Source organism: Falco punctatus (genome assembly GCF_963210335.1).
Source record: "Falco punctatus genome assembly, chromosome: 3".
NCBI lineage: Eukaryota > Metazoa > Chordata > Aves > Falconiformes > Falconidae > Falco > Falco punctatus.
Window position 1 is genome coordinate 40,353,618 of NC_137582.1, and position 19,181 is coordinate 40,372,798.

Below are 19,181 nucleotides of genomic sequence, written 5' to 3' on the forward strand. Positions count from 1 at the left end.
ATAGGTACACTACAGTGATAGACAAAATGGCAAAGAGTGTATGACCTGTTTGACACTGTCTCCTGTGCAGATGACTTTCCAAGGTATCGGAAGCTCCATTGAAGCCAGCCATGACCAGGTATAATACCTTCACCCCACACTCTTGTAATTTTATTAATATCTAGTAAGGCCAGAATGTCAGCATTAGTAAATTTTAAATATCAGCACATCCTGTGCTTTTCATATGGCATGTTCTTCTCACTGGGATTTGCCTGTATTGCCATAGTAAAATCCTGATTAGATCTAAAGAGTGACCCAAAAAGGAGACAAAACTATACTGCCTTTTACATATTTTTAAGCCATGTTAGGAAAGCCAGAAGAGCTTGCTTTGCTTTTGAAGTCAGATGTAAGGTTTCTGCAAAGGTTTTGTTTGGTTTTATGTATGTATCAGGTCTTGTCTATCCTATTTTTACTAGAAGATTATGGGTCGCTGGGGAAGCTGAGAGATGAAGCCGTCATCTCTAGATATCATCTGTCACAGGAAACTGGTATTTGAGAGAGGAAAGGGATTTTTAATCAGACTGTGTAATATTCCCGTTTTATTTGTCGGTTCTTAAAATGTTTAATTCAAGCTTTTGGCAAAAAGCCAGGAGAAAAAAAACAAAAAACCAAAAACCCCAAAACTCTCTCTGTTAATTACTTATCACCCTGCTGCTTCAGATGGGAACTGAGGGGGACTTCCATTCTAGTCTTCTTGTCCTCCAGCACTCTTATGTATAAAAGCTAGACAAGACTTTGATACTCCTAAAGTTTTAAAACCAAAAAGGAAACAAGTAGAAGAAAACATTAAACCGTACCTTGCACTTTTCAGATCTTCAGTAGATCGGAAAAAGTACCATTTTTACTTGCCTTTGCAGGCTATCTTTAGATCGTACTGTGTTCACATTTACCATACAATTTATCAGACGGTCTGAGATTCTCTAAGGAAGAAGGAAAAGTCGCCTTAAGAATTATCAGAATTAGTAACTTTTGGGGAAAAGTTTCAGGCACTCTTAGCCATATTTTTGATAGGTGTTTTCTTTATTGGAAGTTTCTAAGTTGTTAACATAAGCTAAGCCCATTAGTTATTTACATGGTAACATGAGGATACTTCCTGTCCTCAAGTGTTTGGTGTTTTACAGTAATGGAGAGCTGTGGTAAGTGAGACCATACTTTGACATTCAATTCTCATTTCATCCAGCAACTTGTTTATGCTGTTCTAAAGTTGCTCCATTTTTCTTTCAGTAAAGATTGCCTTTTAAAATTTAGGTATAACTCAAATACAATATTTAGACTTTTCAATTAATTTAAGGTGATCCCTGTCAAACTGGTAACAGCTACATTCTGGGCTACCAGCCAGGTTGGCCTTTGTCTTAGCATTTATGTAAGCTAGAGTATGATATGTAAACAGAAAAAAGACTTTGTAAACAAAAAGCACATTTAAACCATCTGAATAATTATATATTTAAGACATCTAAATTAAAAAGTGTTATTGAGCCTTCGAAGCCAAGCACCTAGAAATCAGGAAATTCCAGATTATGTGCAGCATTAGTTTGATCCCAGGTATACCCACCCATTCAGTGCTCCAAACGGGACATTCTTCTGGCAGGAAAAGAAATTGCGTAAAGTCACATACATAAAGAATGTATCCTAGCGTGTGTAGAAATAGGTAGAATTAAGTTTGCTTGGGCCATTATGTAGCTAGAATATCTTAATCTGGCTTCAATTTGAAGTTTAAAAGATGTTCATCATTGGTTTTAGTTAAGTCATTTTCCACAGGGTTCTTAAAAAGGAAAGAAAAATGTTTTGTTGTGTGATGGGGTACTGGTTGTGTTACTGAACCCACATCACTTGTGCAAAGATTTCATCTGAGCTGAGAGCAAAATAAAATAATCATCTAAAAGCCAAATGACAACCAGTGGGTAACAAAATAGTTCCACATACTGGACACGATTCACAAATTTCTGCTTGTCCCCTTCCTAAATTTCAAAGGAATTCCACTTTCTGGGGAAGAGGGATGCTGTTAACTGGTTGTGTTTGATAAGGAAGGTGGCAGGACTGGATTGAAGCTTTATTTGCCATCACCTGAATAAACAGAGAAAAATTAATCAGCAAATAAACAGAAAGCTCACCAAGTGTTTGTCAGGCACTGGAATTAATTAGTATTAAAATATATATAATTATATATAAATAAATAAATAATTAACTGGAAAAAATTAAAGCTCTTAATGGACTAACTAGAACAAAAATCCCCTTTTCTTTCTTGTTCCTGTAGGATTGGTATGGTTTTGCTTGGTTATCTACAATTCCCCATACAGAACTGCTGTACCTTTCTTAACCTGAATTATCTACATCTTAAAGTTTCAAATGAAATAAGTACAAGATAGCCATATGCTATAAAACTTAGGTTCTAGAAACTCTTCTTTAACATATGCAATCTGTTGCTTTTAAATCATCTGTTTTGTAGTGTGTGGTAATTGGGACGGACTAGTCACCTCAAAGCCTGTGTTTTCATGGGAGGCATGTTGATTTGTGTCAGCTATGAGGCCTGACATAGTTTGACCTCAGGATCCATCCACTTCTGTGCTTATGAAGATATTTTTCCTCATGTTCATTCTAAAATATAGATTTGATAATTTCTAGGTTTTTAAATGGAAAACTGTCTGAATGAGACTCTGGAGTAGTTTGTGGGTGGGAAAGTGGTGGAATCTGTTGGGTGAGAATGTCTAAGAAAAAACCTGTATACCAGATTTGTCACTATATTGTAGCAGAAGAACCATAGCTGACCATATATACCTTGATCAAAAAAAGAAATAGAAATAATATATATAGAAAAAAAGAAAAGAAAAGAAAAAGAACAAGAACAAGAGGTTCCCAATGGCATCTCCAGCACTATAGTCAACCTTTGAGATTGGGCTTGTCCTTTGCTATGTATCTCTCTACTCACATCCAGTGGGAGGTTGTTACCCAGCAGATACCAGTGTGGTTACAATCCTACATAAATGTATTATCTTGCTTTTTCAAATATGCCAAGACTTGACACAGCAGTTTTTCAAGTCACTTGGTCTTTTCCTATACTCTGTAGGGTGTTGTCATTCTTTAGATTGCTTTAGCTTGCGGTTTTAATGAGTTTAGTTTTTTTCCCCACATACTTCATTTGAGCAGTTTCAGATTAAAATAAACATTTCATACTGTTACACTAATTAGAGTGTATTTCAAATGTGTGATTGACAAGGCATATCTCGTTTCGTCATGAAGCGCTATTGTGGAACCAGTTGCTGGGTCTATCTTTTTTCTTTTGGCAAACAGTAAAAAAGGGAGAAGTTCATAAAGTACCACTGCATTCTAGCCTGCCACATGTTCTGTGGGGTTTTACATTCAGGTTTGCCAACCTCTTTAGTAGAAATTTAATGGGGTTTAGAATATTTTTTTCCTCAGTGATTTCTTTGCTATTTTCTGTTTCCCAGCGCCTGACCATAGTTAGAAATACCTCTTTCCTTAATGGCCACTATTCTTTGGGTTTTTTTCAGTAGAATGTAGCTACAAGAAGCTTTTAGTTAAAGTGGTCACCACTTTCTAGTGGCTTTCTCAAGCAAACTTGAGTTTGTTCTTAACGGTAATGAATCCTGGTACTTTTTGCTTTACTGTGGACTGGAGAAAATGTATTCTCAGGGCTTCTGATGGACTTTATGCATGGAGTGTGAAGCTGAGGAATGAATTGAATGTGTGCAATACAAAGTAGTAGAAAGGAAGTCCAGATAGTTACTCTGTTTGCGTCACTAAGACAATTCAAGGTATGAGGAGTGGGAGACAAAAAAAGGGAAAATTCAAAGATAGAGGCTATATAAGCAAAAGTAGGTGGAATGGAGCAGAAAACTAAGAAAGTGCAGGTAAATGGGGCAGTAAATGTCTAAAGGCCACAGAAGTGGGATAAAGAGAGAAAGTCAGAGCTAAGTGGAAGTGGGTGCTCAAAAACCCCACCAAAATTAATAAAGACATCTTCTCTCCTGCTTAGTCTGAAAGTCTTCGAGAGTTCTGCCTGCTTATCTTCTCAAATTATTGAACACTTAGCTGCTTGCTACCAATACAAATAAATATCTTTCAGCTTTAGTGAACTGGGTTATATGGACAGCTCTTTGAATTCTTAAGCAAAGACATGCCAAGAACTTTTAGTTAGAAAATATAATGGTATCAGAGCAAACTATTGGAGGAAATAGAGATTTCTATTTCCCATAAAGAATCCTAGTCAATACCATAAAGTTGTTAGAGATGTACCTCACTTGGTACAGATTACTGGATTCCCTATAACGGTAGCTAACTTAAAATTTGATGGCCTATGTCATACAAGATGTCCTGTGATGAAGTTTTGTTCTAAGAAGTGACACTTCTATTTCTGCTACATCTTGAACAAGCCAGTGCAAACTCAGCTTCCATGTTTGCATGTATAATTTGGAAACTTGTAATGTTACCATCTTTAGTGGCTTTGTAATGATTGCTGTTTTTCTGAATGCTTCATCTCTAAGTGACTGTAGAGTTCTGTTTCAGGGGTATCATACCCCTATGGCTGTCATAACTGTGAAGAAAACCTTGGAAAAAACATCTTGGGTGCATTCTTAAAGCTTGCTGAACAGCAGCCAAATTGAAAGTATGAACATTCATTTTAAAATAAAATTAAATTCAGTCCTGGTGGTGAGGAAGAACAGATCTAGCCCATTTTGAGATTTTTGAATGCTTGCCATGGAGTACTCTGCCTGTACAACTGAATTTTTAACCCCCAGTAACTTGATGTTCATTGAGGGGTGACCAGTTTTCTACTTAAATTTCAGGAGACAGATCAAAGACCAGTGCATTTTCTTAAAGTCTCATTACTTCAATACTTTTTGATTATTTTGGACGTTTTAACTTATGTGTGGTTATTTGGAGCTGGCAATACTGCTCATTTGTTTATTATTGACTTCTGCTGTTTGCTTAACCCAACAGTCCCAATGAGATGTGCTGTTAAAGTGATGACAATGAATCTTTTATACTTATATTTTTAGTTCATGTTTTCTTAATCCCATCCATTATATTTGTGTTGTATATTAGACCATTGTTTTTAGAACTCTCCTACATGTTACAATGCATAAAATAGAATACTATTATTTTCTAGGACAGATAGCAATTGTGTAATGTCGTATGTAATCTACCACTATTATCACTTTTATTCTCAAGTATAAAAATAGCTGGAATGAGAATAGGCAGGGGCGGAAATTATAGAAGTGGAAGAGCTACTGATGAGATAGACTTGATAAGAGATTCCAGCAGGGAGGGGCTGTACTGAAAGGAAGATGCCATGCTCAGCAGTTTCAGAAATCACTGATGGACAGCTTGACAGACAGCAGTGACAAGCGACCTGAAATATTGTATGAAGCAAACCATCACTGTTGACGGGCAAGCAGGCATTTCTGGGCAGGGTTAAGGGATTATAGTGATGCCCAGAGGTGAGCAGTTCCTGATGTCACTTGAATACAGCAAAGGTGGAAGTAGTTCTCTAGGGACAAAAGACCTCAGAGATGGGTGACAGGCTCGAGGGAGGGTGCTTGAAGCACTGAAACTCAAAGTTTAAGAAGAACTTTACCTTGTCACAGGAAATACATATTACATACAAAGGTCCACATCTCTGTATTTGTTACGGTCTGAGAATTGTTTGTAGAACATGCTCAGGAGGCAGCATCTAGGCAATTTATGCCAGCCAGTCACTGACTGACTTATCTGTAAGAAAAACAAGTGCCAAAAAAACTAATGGTGTAGTCAGTGAATGTGCAGAGGATGAGAATTTTTCCAGTGCTGTAAGCAAAAAAGAGGATTGGGATTGGGGTTTTTTTTAGATACCTTTCCACATCAGAAAAAAAGTTTATTTACTGGACACTACATTAACTCCTTCTTAAAATTAATATTGTTCTAAGGCAAAATTAGTATTTTCTAGATGTTCAAAAAACACAGTGGCTGTTTGTGTCCTGGTCATAGCCAAAAAAATAAGAAAATGTTAAGACTTTCTTTAAAAAAATATATGTATTCCTTTTTTTTTGGCTGGTGTTATGTGCTTCACTTGTCAGCTCATTTCTACTTGATTTACTGTAAATGCAGTTCTCATTCCTTTGTGGTGGCTTCTTGAGTAAAATAAGAAAACTTCAGTTTGACTCAGTAAAAATCTAGCAGTTTTCTCCAAGCTTGGTGATTCCATCACTGTCCCTTCAGCATCAGGATTCCTACCTGATCTTGTAAAAACATCTCATGTAACTGGGTCTCCTTCTCCTGCCCGTGTGATCTGGCTGGCTGCTGCCTCCTCCTTGACAAGTCTGTAACCTTCAGGGTGGGTATGGCTGGCCACAGCTGAGTGCCTGGTGTTCCAAAAGAGGTGGTCCACATGGAACAGAAATATAAACTGCTTTTGATATATAGCTTGCTCTTCTCTTGTTATGTCGGGAAAGTTGCACCTCTAAGGCTGACGCTGTAGTCAGGAGTCATCCCATCAGGTTTTAGTTAGGCTCACCAGGTTGTTGTCTGCTATTTGGTACTTCTTCGCTGTCTGTTGTGCTCCCCACGACTGTGTGTGGAAGTGATGGTACATTCTCTCTGTGTTCTTCACCTTCTGTTTTGCATTATCTCAGTCTGGCTGTACGTGACAGAACATTTGCTTTTCCCTGGCAGCTGCTGAAGTTTTCCTTGACGAGCCTGAGATCAAACGTTTGTATTTGTTCAGGATGTGTAATCTTTCATTTTCAAAAAGTGAGTTACTAATTAACTGCCAAATGGGAACAGAATGTAAACCAAGGCATGGCTATCTCCCTGCCAGACCTTTTCAGTGCTCTCATTCAGGGCTTCCTGAGTAGCTTCCCAATGTGACTTCCTCTTGCTGAAGATGCAGAATAGGATTTTTCAGTGCTCTGTGTATGCATGTTTGTTTACACAGTAATGTCAGCAGGGTATGAAATGCTACTGTTGCAGTCTCTGAGTGTTTTACATGCTTGGCATGTAAATGATGACAAACAGACCACATAAGTTTTGGGGACTGCTTCCTCCTCTGATGGAAAAAGAAGGTGGTGAAATATCCTTGTGACAACTATCAGTGAGGTTTCACAAGACTGGTGATGTTCAGAATGGCTGAGGTGTGAAGGGACCTCTGGAGATCGTCTGGTCTAACTCCCCTGCTCAAGCACGGCCACCTAAAACAGGCTGCCCAGGTCTGTGTCCAGGCAGCTTTGGAATATTCTCAAGGTGGGAGACTCTGCCTTGGTTGTTCCTTCCAATTGACTTCATCTCCAATCCTGGCTGCTTCCTAAACCACTGAGCTGACAGAAACTAGCTCAACTCGAGTTGAACTGATCCACTGGAGCTTAGATGAGTACCAGAGCTGAAACAAGGGAGATATCAGGACTGCCCAGCCAAGAGAAAAGGAGGGGGACCCATCCTCTTCCACAGCAGCAAGCTGGTAGATCAGCTTACCCACCTTGTAAAATGTCACTTGAAGAGGATGAGGCAAAAATTAACTGTACAGAAAAGTGGTTTTCTTGTAGAAAAGTTTGCCTTGTTTAGTACCCTTAAACCTGTTCGCTGTACAGTAGCGTGATCTGGCATAAAGAACAGGGATGCACACAGGAGGGAGGAAAAGCAAGACCATAGCAGCCCTGACCTAGAGGAGTTTAGCTGTTTTGGGGCTGCACCTATAGTAGCTATTTGCATTAAAATGCCTTAGCAGGCTTTCAGTGTGGTGTAGCATGTGGAAGTGAAAAGAAAGGCATTAACAACATGCAATGAGCCAGCCTTCCATGGACCACAGGCCAGCTGTTTGCTATCCCTAGTTTGCAATCTGTTTCTGTTTTGTTTTGTTTTGCTGTTACTTTAGGCTCTTGAATTTTCACGCTGCTGTGGCTGTTAGGGAAAGGAAGCTTAAAAGGGAAAGGTATTAGAGAAGTTTGGAAGAGCTAAAAGTGTCAGTTTTCTGCCTTGTCACACTGCAGCAGGAAATTCAGCCCACTTGCAGCATCAAGAAATCTAACAGCTTTTCCCTGGCAGGAGAAAACAGAGGGAAGACAACAGAGGTAGGTTCTTCTCCTACTCAACAGTTAAAAATGGATAGACACACACCTACCAGACAAAAGATGGTGACAGAAATGGAGGCAAAATGAAGTGGAAAGAGACTTCTTTGGTAGCTTGTCTTGCAGTTCGGGTTGACAAAGATCTGGATTTTCCTCCTGACCCCTGATGAGCAGTATTTTCATTTTAATAGCTATGTTCATTTTAAGTTCTAGGACTGGTAAAGCCTTTCAAACCTTATGATTAAAATTAACACTCAGTCAAAGCCCAGCTGCCTATTTTGTAGGCACTTCCATTTTAGACAAAGGAAGTTATTAGCAAACCTTACAACTTTTTTGCCCACCCTGTACTTGCCTGAGTTATTCTGTGGCATTTTCCACACACTAATCAAGTAATGCTATGTCTGTTTGTTGATACGTGTTTAACCGCTTGTCATTCAATGAAGTTGCTTAACATACTAATTATATAATTGTAATTTCAAAATACATTTCCTTAACCATTCTACAAGACAAAATAATGATTTGCACATGTTGCATCTGAAGAACTGTGCTTTTGCCAGAATTGCATTTGCCACCTAATTTTTCCACTTCTCCTGAAATAATAGCACATGGCTGGCACTGTGCATTCGTCTAGTACAAATGAAGTTTCATAGGTTTTTGTTTGCATAATCATCATACAGCCCCTGGTGCAAGTAGATACTACTGATGATGAGTTATTTTACCTACAAGCTCAGCAGTCCACACACTCACACAAGATGCAGAAGATGGAGATTTTATTATATGCCTATCCCTGCAGGAGCATGACTCCTCTGTAGGAACCCTCCTCATGCCACCGGGCAGCACAGCTGGGTAGCCACAGGAACACAGAGTGATAACCACAGAGCAGACATCTTTGACTCACTAAACAGTGTGCTCAGTAGAAACTAAATTTGACATCCTACATCCCTTCATTTCAAGGATTCATTTCACGAAGCCAGGATCTCGTAATAAATGTTCTGACAATGGACTTAAAGGGAAATGAAGGAGGTTGGGTTTTACAAGTAATTACAGGGGAATAACTGAGCTTATGTCCTATGGAATACAGTGGGATACCAAAAATGAGTGCTCCTCTCTGTCACCACTTTAGTTTCATCAAACTGGTACAATTTTCTTCTGAGTATCTGCTCATTTAAACTTTTCCTTCTTCTTTTTGAGATAGGTCTACACAACATAACCAGACCTGCTGGTGGGCTAGTCTAAGCACTTCTGTAAACTTGGACTGTCTTCTGGCACCCCATTCCCACAGCAAGCTCCTGTCATCTGTTGTGTCTACATAACTTATGCACTCATCTGTATATAGTTTGGCCCATGGTTTTAGTGCTGAAGCACTTTTCTCAGTCTGTTGTAGGCAAACTCATGTCTGTTCTGGGCAGAGGTAGGATTATTGGAGGAACAAAGGAATAGTTTTGTCAAGTACTGGGAAGATTTATAAAAGTAGTCATGCATGCATGTTCAGTGCAAATTGTGGCAAGTTCCTGTCCAATTTGAAGTTCGGTTCTGAAGTTACTTTCTTAGCTATGCTACCTGTAACATGGATCAATACATTAAAGGTCTGGATCTCTCCTTAGCATCAGGATATTGTGGAGGTATGTGTAGGACCACTAAGCTTAAATTCACTTCTTAGGCATCCATGGTACAACGACATCCTGCTTTCTTCCTTGGATGTTTTTTTTTAAATACCCCATCAAGAAAGAGATGAAGACTTACCCTAGCTTGATCACTAATGGTTTATCTGAAAAAATTATTTCACTTTCCTTTTTTACATGATTGCCATTGATGCCCTGATGGAAAGTGTCAGGCATCTCCAAAGGAAAAGGTGCTTATGTTCTTTCCTATAACTCATTTAACATAGCTTCCAAGTCCCTCTCTTGTCTCCCAAACTCACTTCACATACAGATTTTTGTAGTTACACTGCGTTTCTCAGATCATCAAGTCAGAACATCGTACTGTTTGAGACAGGAAGGAGTCCCCAACTAACCTTCTCTTCAAAGCTTCAAATGTGCAATATCCTCACTCGGTACAGGAGTTCCTGTGTCCCCAGAAGCTCCGTATGTACTTGTGGCCTCCATTTTGTAGCCCTTGCAGACTGACTGTGTTCCAATACTAATGCTTCATTCCAGTAAGATCCTTCACATATGCTAAATGTAAGAGTCCTTCCAAGTAAATCACTCTCTCAAGAATACAGAAATCGAGATAATAAACACTGAATTGGAGGTATCAAGCAAAACAAAACCAGTGAATTCTTAAGTTAAACTTTAATTTTTATATGCATTTCTTCATATTCATTCTTTCTCTTTCCCATCATTAGAGAGACTGTGAGACCTAGTTTTCCACAGATCCTTACGGCTGTACAAATAATTGATTTTACAGTCCAAAATCTCTTCTATCATCCTTCATCCCCTCAAAAAAACAGTTCAGATTTGTCCAAAATAAAGACAAAAATGCTTTTAGCCAAAAAAAATAATTCATTTTGTACTTGGCCATTTGTGGTGGAACTAGGAAAATGGCTGAGATTCACAAAACTGGTGGGAAAGATGATGAATTATTTTACCTACAAGCTCAGCAGTCCACACACTCACACAAGATGCAGAAGATGGAGATTTTATTATATGTCTATCCCCGCAGGAGCATGACTCCTCCGTAGGAACCCTCCTCATGCCACAGGGCAGCACAGCTGGGTAGCCACAGGAACACAGAGTGATAACCACAGAGTAGTCATCTTCTTTGACTCACTAAACAGTGTGCTCAGTAGAGCTGCATGAGCAGAAGAGTTTGAGGGAATTCTCGTTTTGTAATACCCCATAAGATGGCCATTAGGGTGCTGTTCTGAAAAGGGAAAAGAAGGGTTTGGATCCTCTTGGGAGTCAAAGAGCCTCAAGCTATGATTTTTCATAGTCCAGTATCAACCACCAAGTGAATCGTGCCCTTTGGTTTTTGCTACAAATGGCCAAAGCTAAGCAAACTATAACAGATGACTTTGACGTTTCTAAATTTATTTGCAGTTGAAATTGCAGAATACCTGTCACAAGTCTGGGAGCAGATTTAACCAAAACAAAACTGCTTTTTCAAATGTGTATATATTTTTCAGGAAGAATATGCTTACCTTGCTCTACAGCCAAACCCATGCCTGCCACCAGCACATACCCAGCTGGTGGCGGCATTGTTCAAACCTCCCAGCCTTGTGCTCCTCATGGCTGGAAGTTGCCACATGGACCCCAAGCAGAGACTGCTAGGTCAGGCTGCAAAGGCAATTTAAGGTAGTAAAACACGTTCAGCTGGAGTCACTGTGTTCCCTGGCTGTACCCACAAGGTCGTCATCTTCCTCCCTTTTGTAAATCGTCTAAGCATAACCTGCAGACAAAATGAGAGCATCCCTTCCTCAGCATTCACCTATTCAGCTTTACATTTGCTACAGATTTTTTAAAACTTGGTTCTATGCCATGGATTCATAAAGGACGTTGGTTTATACCTCTGCTCCTGCTGAATCTCTTCTATTGGCAACTTGTTAGAGAAGTGCCAAAGGCTCAGTTCTTTGTGCACTGATAGCAGTGGGGCTCTGAGCAGTCCCTGTAGCTGTCATGCCTCAGCTATTTACATAAAAATCGCACCTTTTGCTGATACTGGCTACGAGGCTTATCCCCGTAACAAAAAGATTTTAGCTAGTTTGTGAGATCATAGAAAGCCATTTTATGTTTAGCCATTACTTCAAAACATCAGGCTGTTTAGCGAGTCAGTCCTATTTCAGACTATGCCCTAAATATTTCATGCTCTAACATTGTTTTGAATAATTGGGGTAATTTTTTCTAGCTCAGCATGCTGTATGAAATTATGAATTGGGGAGATTTTTATGTTTTCATATTTGATTCAGTACCCCATTGTCACTTATGCAAAATGGTACAATAATACACTGTCAGTCATTTAGGGGACAGCTGGGTATACATGAAGCTTTGTTCATGTGAGTAGGGCTTCCTAGGGTGCCTCAGTTCATCAAGGCAGATGATACTGCAGGACCTGGGGCTTGATTCTGGAGTGTGCCAGAAAACAGGATCATTTTTCAAATTGAACAAAAAATAAACAGGGATCAGCAGGTAGAACTTTTTTTGTCGTCATGTAGTGAGGAAAATAATAGAAAAGAAAAAAAATGGAAAGGAATGTTTGCTATAATTTGCTAAGCTGAAAAATAGTTAATCAAGAGGACATGGGTTTGAGAGGGACTTAAGGAAATTGAAAGGAGGCATCAGATATTGACTTGACCCCAAAAATGCTTAAAGCCCCATTTGCCCTTACAGAACAAAAGTGTTAGCACAGAAGTCTGACATGCTGGTAAATACGTAATTTAGACATCTCAAACTACTTTGAGAAAAATTGCAAAAAGCTGAGAATTTTTTGGCCCTCATTTAAATAAACTGGATCTTGTGGAGTTTTTTGGAACTCTCCTGATAAGTGATGCTTAAAAGCCTTTTGATCAAATACCCTTTCTCAGGCAATTACATGTTCTTAATTTAGAGGCCAATTCAAAAGATTGCTTGTTACCTTCATTTAGCAAAGGTTCAACTGTTGCAGTTTTCTGATCCTTTTAAAAAAGGCAAACAGGGAGAGTTTACACAATAAAAGTTCTTTTTTATTCTCAAATTAATTATTTTGAAATATCTTACAGATTACATCAGTTTCTTACTTGCATTCATGTTGCAAGATGGCGACTATTGTATGTTGCTAGTGATGCATTAAATTAGTTGTTTACATTATAAAATCTAAACATATTAGAATCCTTTGTGTTTGTCTTCAAAGATTCCTATTATAATAAAGCTTTCTGAAACAAGTAAGGTTGTCTTTTTTGTTTAGTTTATGCATCAGTGGAGAACCTAAAGATCTGTAGCCTCTAGCCATCCCTGTCTGTGTTTAGTAGAGTGTAAGGAAATTGTGTTTGGGAAGATATATATTTTCATTTAAAAGAGAAAGTTATACTTTTAAATGAAACATTTTGCATTTGGAAAAGGTAACACCTAAGACGAATGTAGGCCACAATTCATCCTTTTTTTTCAAAGACTCTGTTTTACTGTGACTTTTAATTGGAGTAAAAGAAGTATGTATAAGGTACTGAAAATCAAAATTTTGGCTGTATCTCTCCTATTTCTGATGGCTTTGTGTCACTCTTCAGGTCAAAGTGTTTCTGAGAGTTAAGTAATGCAAGAACAACATTCAGTAAAGAACAGTATTTGGGATTTTAAAGAAATTGCAATTTGGACTCTCAGTTTTGCTTTTTAACAAATGTTTTAGAGATAATGAAAAGTGAAAAATAAAAGCAAAAGCTGCCTGCTTTACTACAGCTGGAGCTGCTCTGTGAAAATAACTTTCACTGCTGAGGGAAATTCATGAATACACTTTTAGCAGCAAAGGATCTTCTTGAAGAGTCTGCTGAGCAGCATGGCAATGAATATCCACACTTTCCCCTCAACACACTCCTTTTAAGTGCAATGTGTGTTAGTTCTTCAGCTAGAGAAATGACTGCTTTGATACACTTTATAGGTCATACTGCATCTGCCTTTTGAATCTGTGTTTTAATATGTTTAGATATACGTCTTCCTATCTTAACAGTGTTGGCAAGTCATAAGAAATGAGTAGGAATTTATTTACTGTCAAAAATCAAAATAACTTGCATTAAGCCAATGACCAAATAAAATTGTCACAGTTATACTTTCTATCAATGAATGTCACTGAAAGGAAGAGTGTCAAGCTAAGTGTTAACTTCAGAAGCAGATTATTTCTTGTGTACAAAATGCGCCTTTTAGGATAACAAGCCAAAAGTACTTTGTATCTAAATAGCCTCTAGGACATAAAGCAATATAACAAATGCTGAGTTATATTAAGTCTTGGGAAACGTGACAAAATAAGCAGTGGAATGAAGAGAACAGTACTGAAACCAGTTGGAAAAATGGGAAGTGTATAATTCTATGAAATTATGAAATATCTTAAGGAACATCTTGTTTCTGATCATGACTAAACAGTGAGGAAAGTGATAAGGAGTAAACTAGCTATTTTCAATAAATCTTCAACTTCAGAGAAAAAAAGCTAAGTGATTAAAAGGTACTGAAGACTGTTTTGATTGAATAAAAAAAATGCAGGATTAAAAAAATATATATACTTATTTGCTTGAAGGACTTTTAAAATGAACATTATTGTTTATTAAAAGCATAAGAAGGTATGAAACAGTCTGATGTAACAGCTCACCAGAAGTTGTTTCAAAGGCTATCACTTGCTGAGGTGCTTAGACAAGATGTGTTCCATCAGCAGCCTAAGGACAGTGCCATGTGTAACAGGATAGTAGCGCTCATGATGTCTGAACAGTTTTAGTGAAGTTAAAGGTTAATCGTGAAGCTTCAAAAATAATATGGACTGTGATCCAAAGTACAAATTAAAGCCTCGAGAGAAAAATTAAATGCTAACTTTCAAATATACCCTCTTATCTGGACTTTTGAGATACCTTAAACTACAGTATTCAGAAACAAAGAACACCTACAGCTTTTAAGTGGATGGATGCTTTGCCTTTTGCAGGAGCATTGTCCATTTAGTTTATAATGATACCAGATGAGTATCCACACCATTAGTTCATTGAGAAATTCTGAACAAAATGTCTTGGTCCTGTAAACATTTTCATACTCATGTAGGTCTACGTATGAGTCATCCCATTAGATTACCTGATGATCAGTCTGTAGAAATGTACAAACAGTCAGAAATGCAAGTTCAACTGATGTGAATGGAGGTTTATCTGAGGAGAAATACCAAAGGTAGCTACATTGCCTGGGTTTAATATCCCATCTTTGTTTTGGCTGGTATCTTGTCTAAGCGAACATGCAAAACATGTAACAGAGTAAAACACGGCATCTCTGAACACAGTCATACTAAGAACTGAGGTTCCTACAGTTAGTTTTAAATGTCCAAACTGCATGAAAGCTGCAGTTCCCATCCATATCACAATTTCTATAGTAGAATGAATAATTTGTATTTTGAATTCCCTTTTGATATTTCTTTTACAAGTTATTGTAGCTGGTACATACATGTCCATTTCTTCCTGCTGGCCAAAATTGAGTGAAGGGGAAAATTTTGTTCACGGGTTCAGAAAAAAAGGTGAAGGGAACTATTGAAAAGTAGACTCGTTGTTGGAGGCACAGGAATTCCTGGCCCTTGTCCTGAGAACAAGTACGTGTACTGGGTTGTATCTTGAAGAGCCACAGTGTCTAATAGGTTTCCTTTGGGGTACTTCTCTCCTAGATCTCCTTTCTAAAACCTTGTTCCAAATCACAAATCATTTCACAGCTGTGAGAGCAGCAGCCCAGGGTATCAAAGACTGGTATTTGACTGATGGTTTGAGTGTGGTTTTGACAGGGTTGGTCTTTATCAGGTGGAACAAGACTCTAGGACGTATGTTATATATTTCTGCATTCCTGATCAAGTAGAAATTAAAAGGTAAGCAAGTCAAGTTGCCAGCTAAGAGTGGTATAACCAGGTGACATGCTTTCGTTTCTATTATACAAAGTCAGAAAAGTCCTTTCAGGTCTTGAAATGGACAGTGTGAGTGCGCTGATGTAGTGCATTGGCACTGGAAACTTGCTAAAGACGATGTTACAGGCTTTGCACTGAAGTTTCCGTTCTGTTCCTTGTCTGGAAGAAGAAAGAAAAGGCTCAATATCACTCATCCTATTGTAGTCTGAAATAAATTATGTGCCTTGCTTCTTGTCTGATCTTCCTCTACCTTTTACAAGATCTTGTTTTTGTCTTTGTTACTTTTGAGACATTTCCCTGCAAATCTCTCTCATTGTAGATACTGCAGGTCCACTGTTAGGTTTCTCACACTTTCTGTCATAAGCAGAGTAACTTAAGTTTCTTTAGTTTTTAAATACAGGGAAGATTTTACATACTCATTCTTCTAACTCTTTTTCAGAATCATCTAATATCTCAATGTGTGTTTTAAACTTTGAAGCTTAGAGCTAAGCGTGGTCAAGTTCTAGAATATCAGTGCTATCTCTACTGGTAGTAACACTTTCCTGTTTCTTCCTATCAGACTGTGTGTCTAAGGGTTTGCTGTTGTAGCCTTTGTATTACTTTTGCTAGTGTACTTTGTTCCATTTTTAATTTTTGTCCTTTTTTTTCTTGAATAAATGAGCTGCATCTGAAGGAGATGGAACTTGCATCATTGCAGATTACAAGTTGCAAGTTCCATTTTTACAGTGGTTACATGTCAACATTAGGGAGTTGCTCCAAAATAACTGCTTTTTTCATCAGTTCTTGCTCTTTGTTGGGGAGAAAGCAGAGAATGCAGCAAGAATGTGTTATCTGTGTTGAAAGTAGGTCTTTACAGATAGAAAACAAGATTCAATTTCCCCTAAATTTTATTCTTTCATGCGTTGCATTCCTTGAGTACTGGGAGTAAAGTTCAAAATGTTAATATGCTGGTATGATTAAGATGCTTTTGATGAATGTGGTCTTTATGAGGGTGGACTCCCGTTCAGAATCAATCAATCAGTGCCCAGTGAGTTTTGTAAGTAAATGTCATTAAAGGTTGCATTTGTGGAGGATGTACTTGTGTTCTCTAAATAATCACCTGGTATATTCTCTGTAATATCCTTACATAGCGTCAAAAATTACAGAGAAAATAATTCTTAAAAAATGCAAATCTTCTGTCTACAAATGCACAGGAAACAGCATACATCTGAGCAGTCCTGTGTAAATCACTTGATTAACCCAGTCTTATGTCAAAATACTTATACGATGTTGAATAAAATAAAATTAAGGCTGTGAGCAGAAACAAAATTCTTACAGATTATCTCAGAACAAGGAAAATATATTGACATGCTGTCTGTACAACATAGGAAGTAATGTATATATTTTATACTCATCCTTACAGAAATTACAAAAAATTATATGTCAAATTACAAAGCACTTATGCAAGTAGTTTAATTCACAAGGATTACATGTATGTAAAGTCACTCAGCTACACAGCATTTTCAAGACTTGGCCCAGACTATCTGGATCTATCAACATACTTAAACCAACTTGACACTATGATATAGCCTGTATAAATTAATAAACTCTGTATACATCAGATACACAATCAAATTATATTTCATATTTGAAATATATTTAAAATATTTTCTTTTAATATAAACTTCTTCAGTAAGATGTTTTTTCTGCTGAAATCTGAGATGATCTCTTTAATTGTGTAGTGTTGTGTTTCAGTAATTCAAGTAATGGTGCAGGTGGTACATGCAGTTTACTGATGTTAGAGATAGTATTTAAACAACTCCACGCTCAGAGGTAGTATATCAAAAGTTTTTAAATTGAGGGTGACAGGAACTGGTGCTGCACTTTCATGTTATCCAGCAATGTGGAAGAATTTTGACATACAGCTGGAATGATCAAACTGCATCAGTTTTACTGTCTAACTTCATTTGACATGAATTTCAAAGGTATTTGGAAATTATTAGATTGTATGCTACATTTGGAGAGTTTACCTTCCTTAGGGAACTTTTTTATAAAGTCTGATACAAGGGGGGGTTATGATCTCAAAACATTGCATAAAGCGGATATATTTTTTGGTAAGTCTCCTTTTATGTTTCATTTGCGAGTCATGCAGAAGCTCTAGTTTCTACAGGAGGTGTTACTATAAAAGTGAAGCATGCATGCTGCTACTAACCTGCCCACAATATTTTACAAACGTACTTCTTCTAATGATACAGGAAGAGACTGGCCTGAAAATACAAAAGATTACTTCAGCTCATCAGTATTTCGTGTACATATAATAGGTAAAATTAGAAAACGAAGGTAACAGCAGGAAGCCCAGCGTAGTTCAGTGATACAAAGTTACTTCTAGTTCACATCATAAATCATATAATTTGTGCCAGCTTAGTAAATGTAGGATATTTACTGGTTTGTTGCTTTTTGACAGAAAAGCCAAGAAAAAATTCTCTAAATCTTTTTGTTCTGTTGCTTAATACTGACGTGGCTCAAAGAACATCACTGTAAGAACAGAGTTAAACAGTTTTTTATAGGGTAAAAACTATATGTAACTTAACATTTTCTGCTAATCCTTGTATTTCTTCAGGATTCTGTCAGCTGTGATGCATAGGACAACTGACTTTGTAGTTACATATATGTACGAGTCATACAAAAGAAATGAGGATTTCAAAACAACAAAAATAATCTATGTTATAAACACAACAAAAAAATGCTATAAAAACTCATGAGTGAAAGTTAGTTATAAAAAAAAAAACAAAAAACTTTTTGAAAATGGCTTCCTGGGTTTTTAATTTAAACTTCTTGGTTTTTATTTAGTTAATATGAAACTTTTACCTACATTTTTATTTACAGTAAGATCTTTTACGTCAATGATGCCTTTTTGTGTCCAAGTACCAAGAGATTACTGCACAGTGATTCACAAAAGGTACCTCAGTATAATAGAATTTCATAGTTACCTGACAAAAAAGCGGATGATCATTTGGTGTTTGCCACGCTTATCTGCAGCAATAACAAAGGATTAAATGCTTCCTCGCTCCTGTGTAACAGTTCTCATACTTTCCCTGCTAGCTCACATAGGCAAGAGACATGTTTGTACTTGGTTCAGTAGAGACTGTAGGAGGGAGTTGGTTATTAAGAAATCACTGTATGTCCCATACAAGAAAAAACAGTGTCCTGTGTGATAGTGATTTCTGTTAAACAGAAGCTTATGGGGGGAAGGATTATGGTGTGTGATTGAGACACCTGTTGAGAAAATAGGCAACTATTGACAAGTCTGATTCATGACTGAGTGACTGCTCTGCTAGTCTTCACATGATCCCCACCGAGAGTGAGCCTCGACCGCCTGCTAAACAAGGGCTGTTTGAAGTTTCTTTTTAACATTTCCAAGACGTTAATTCAGCAGGACATCTCCACTGGGGTTCTCGATGTCACCAAATCAGCAGCTGTTGAAATCCATTCACTTCAGCATGAAATGTTTGCATAAGTTTTTTTCTTTTTTTCTTTTATTTGTGACAACAGCAAAGTAAATAAAACCCT

The 19,181-nt window shown here is 37.6% G+C and overlaps 1 protein-coding gene across 5 annotated transcripts in view; it reads left to right on the plus strand.

Moving 5' to 3' along the window:
• Positions 1-19,181, plus strand: part of STAU2 (staufen double-stranded RNA binding protein 2) — a 177,521-nt gene that overhangs the window by 114,174 nt on the left and 44,166 nt on the right. For 3 of the 5 annotated variants that reach the window (XM_080381419.1, XM_080381418.1, XM_080381420.1), the window contains exon 13: positions 5-118. The exons of 1 other annotated variant lie outside the window; for it this stretch is intronic. In XM_080381419.1, the coding sequence (XP_080237545.1) occupies positions 5-118 (114 nt within the window). Of the gene's footprint in view, positions 1-4; positions 119-2,293; positions 6,087-19,181 lie in introns of those variants that run through there. One more of the 5 variants, XM_080381422.1, reaches the window with a different exon arrangement.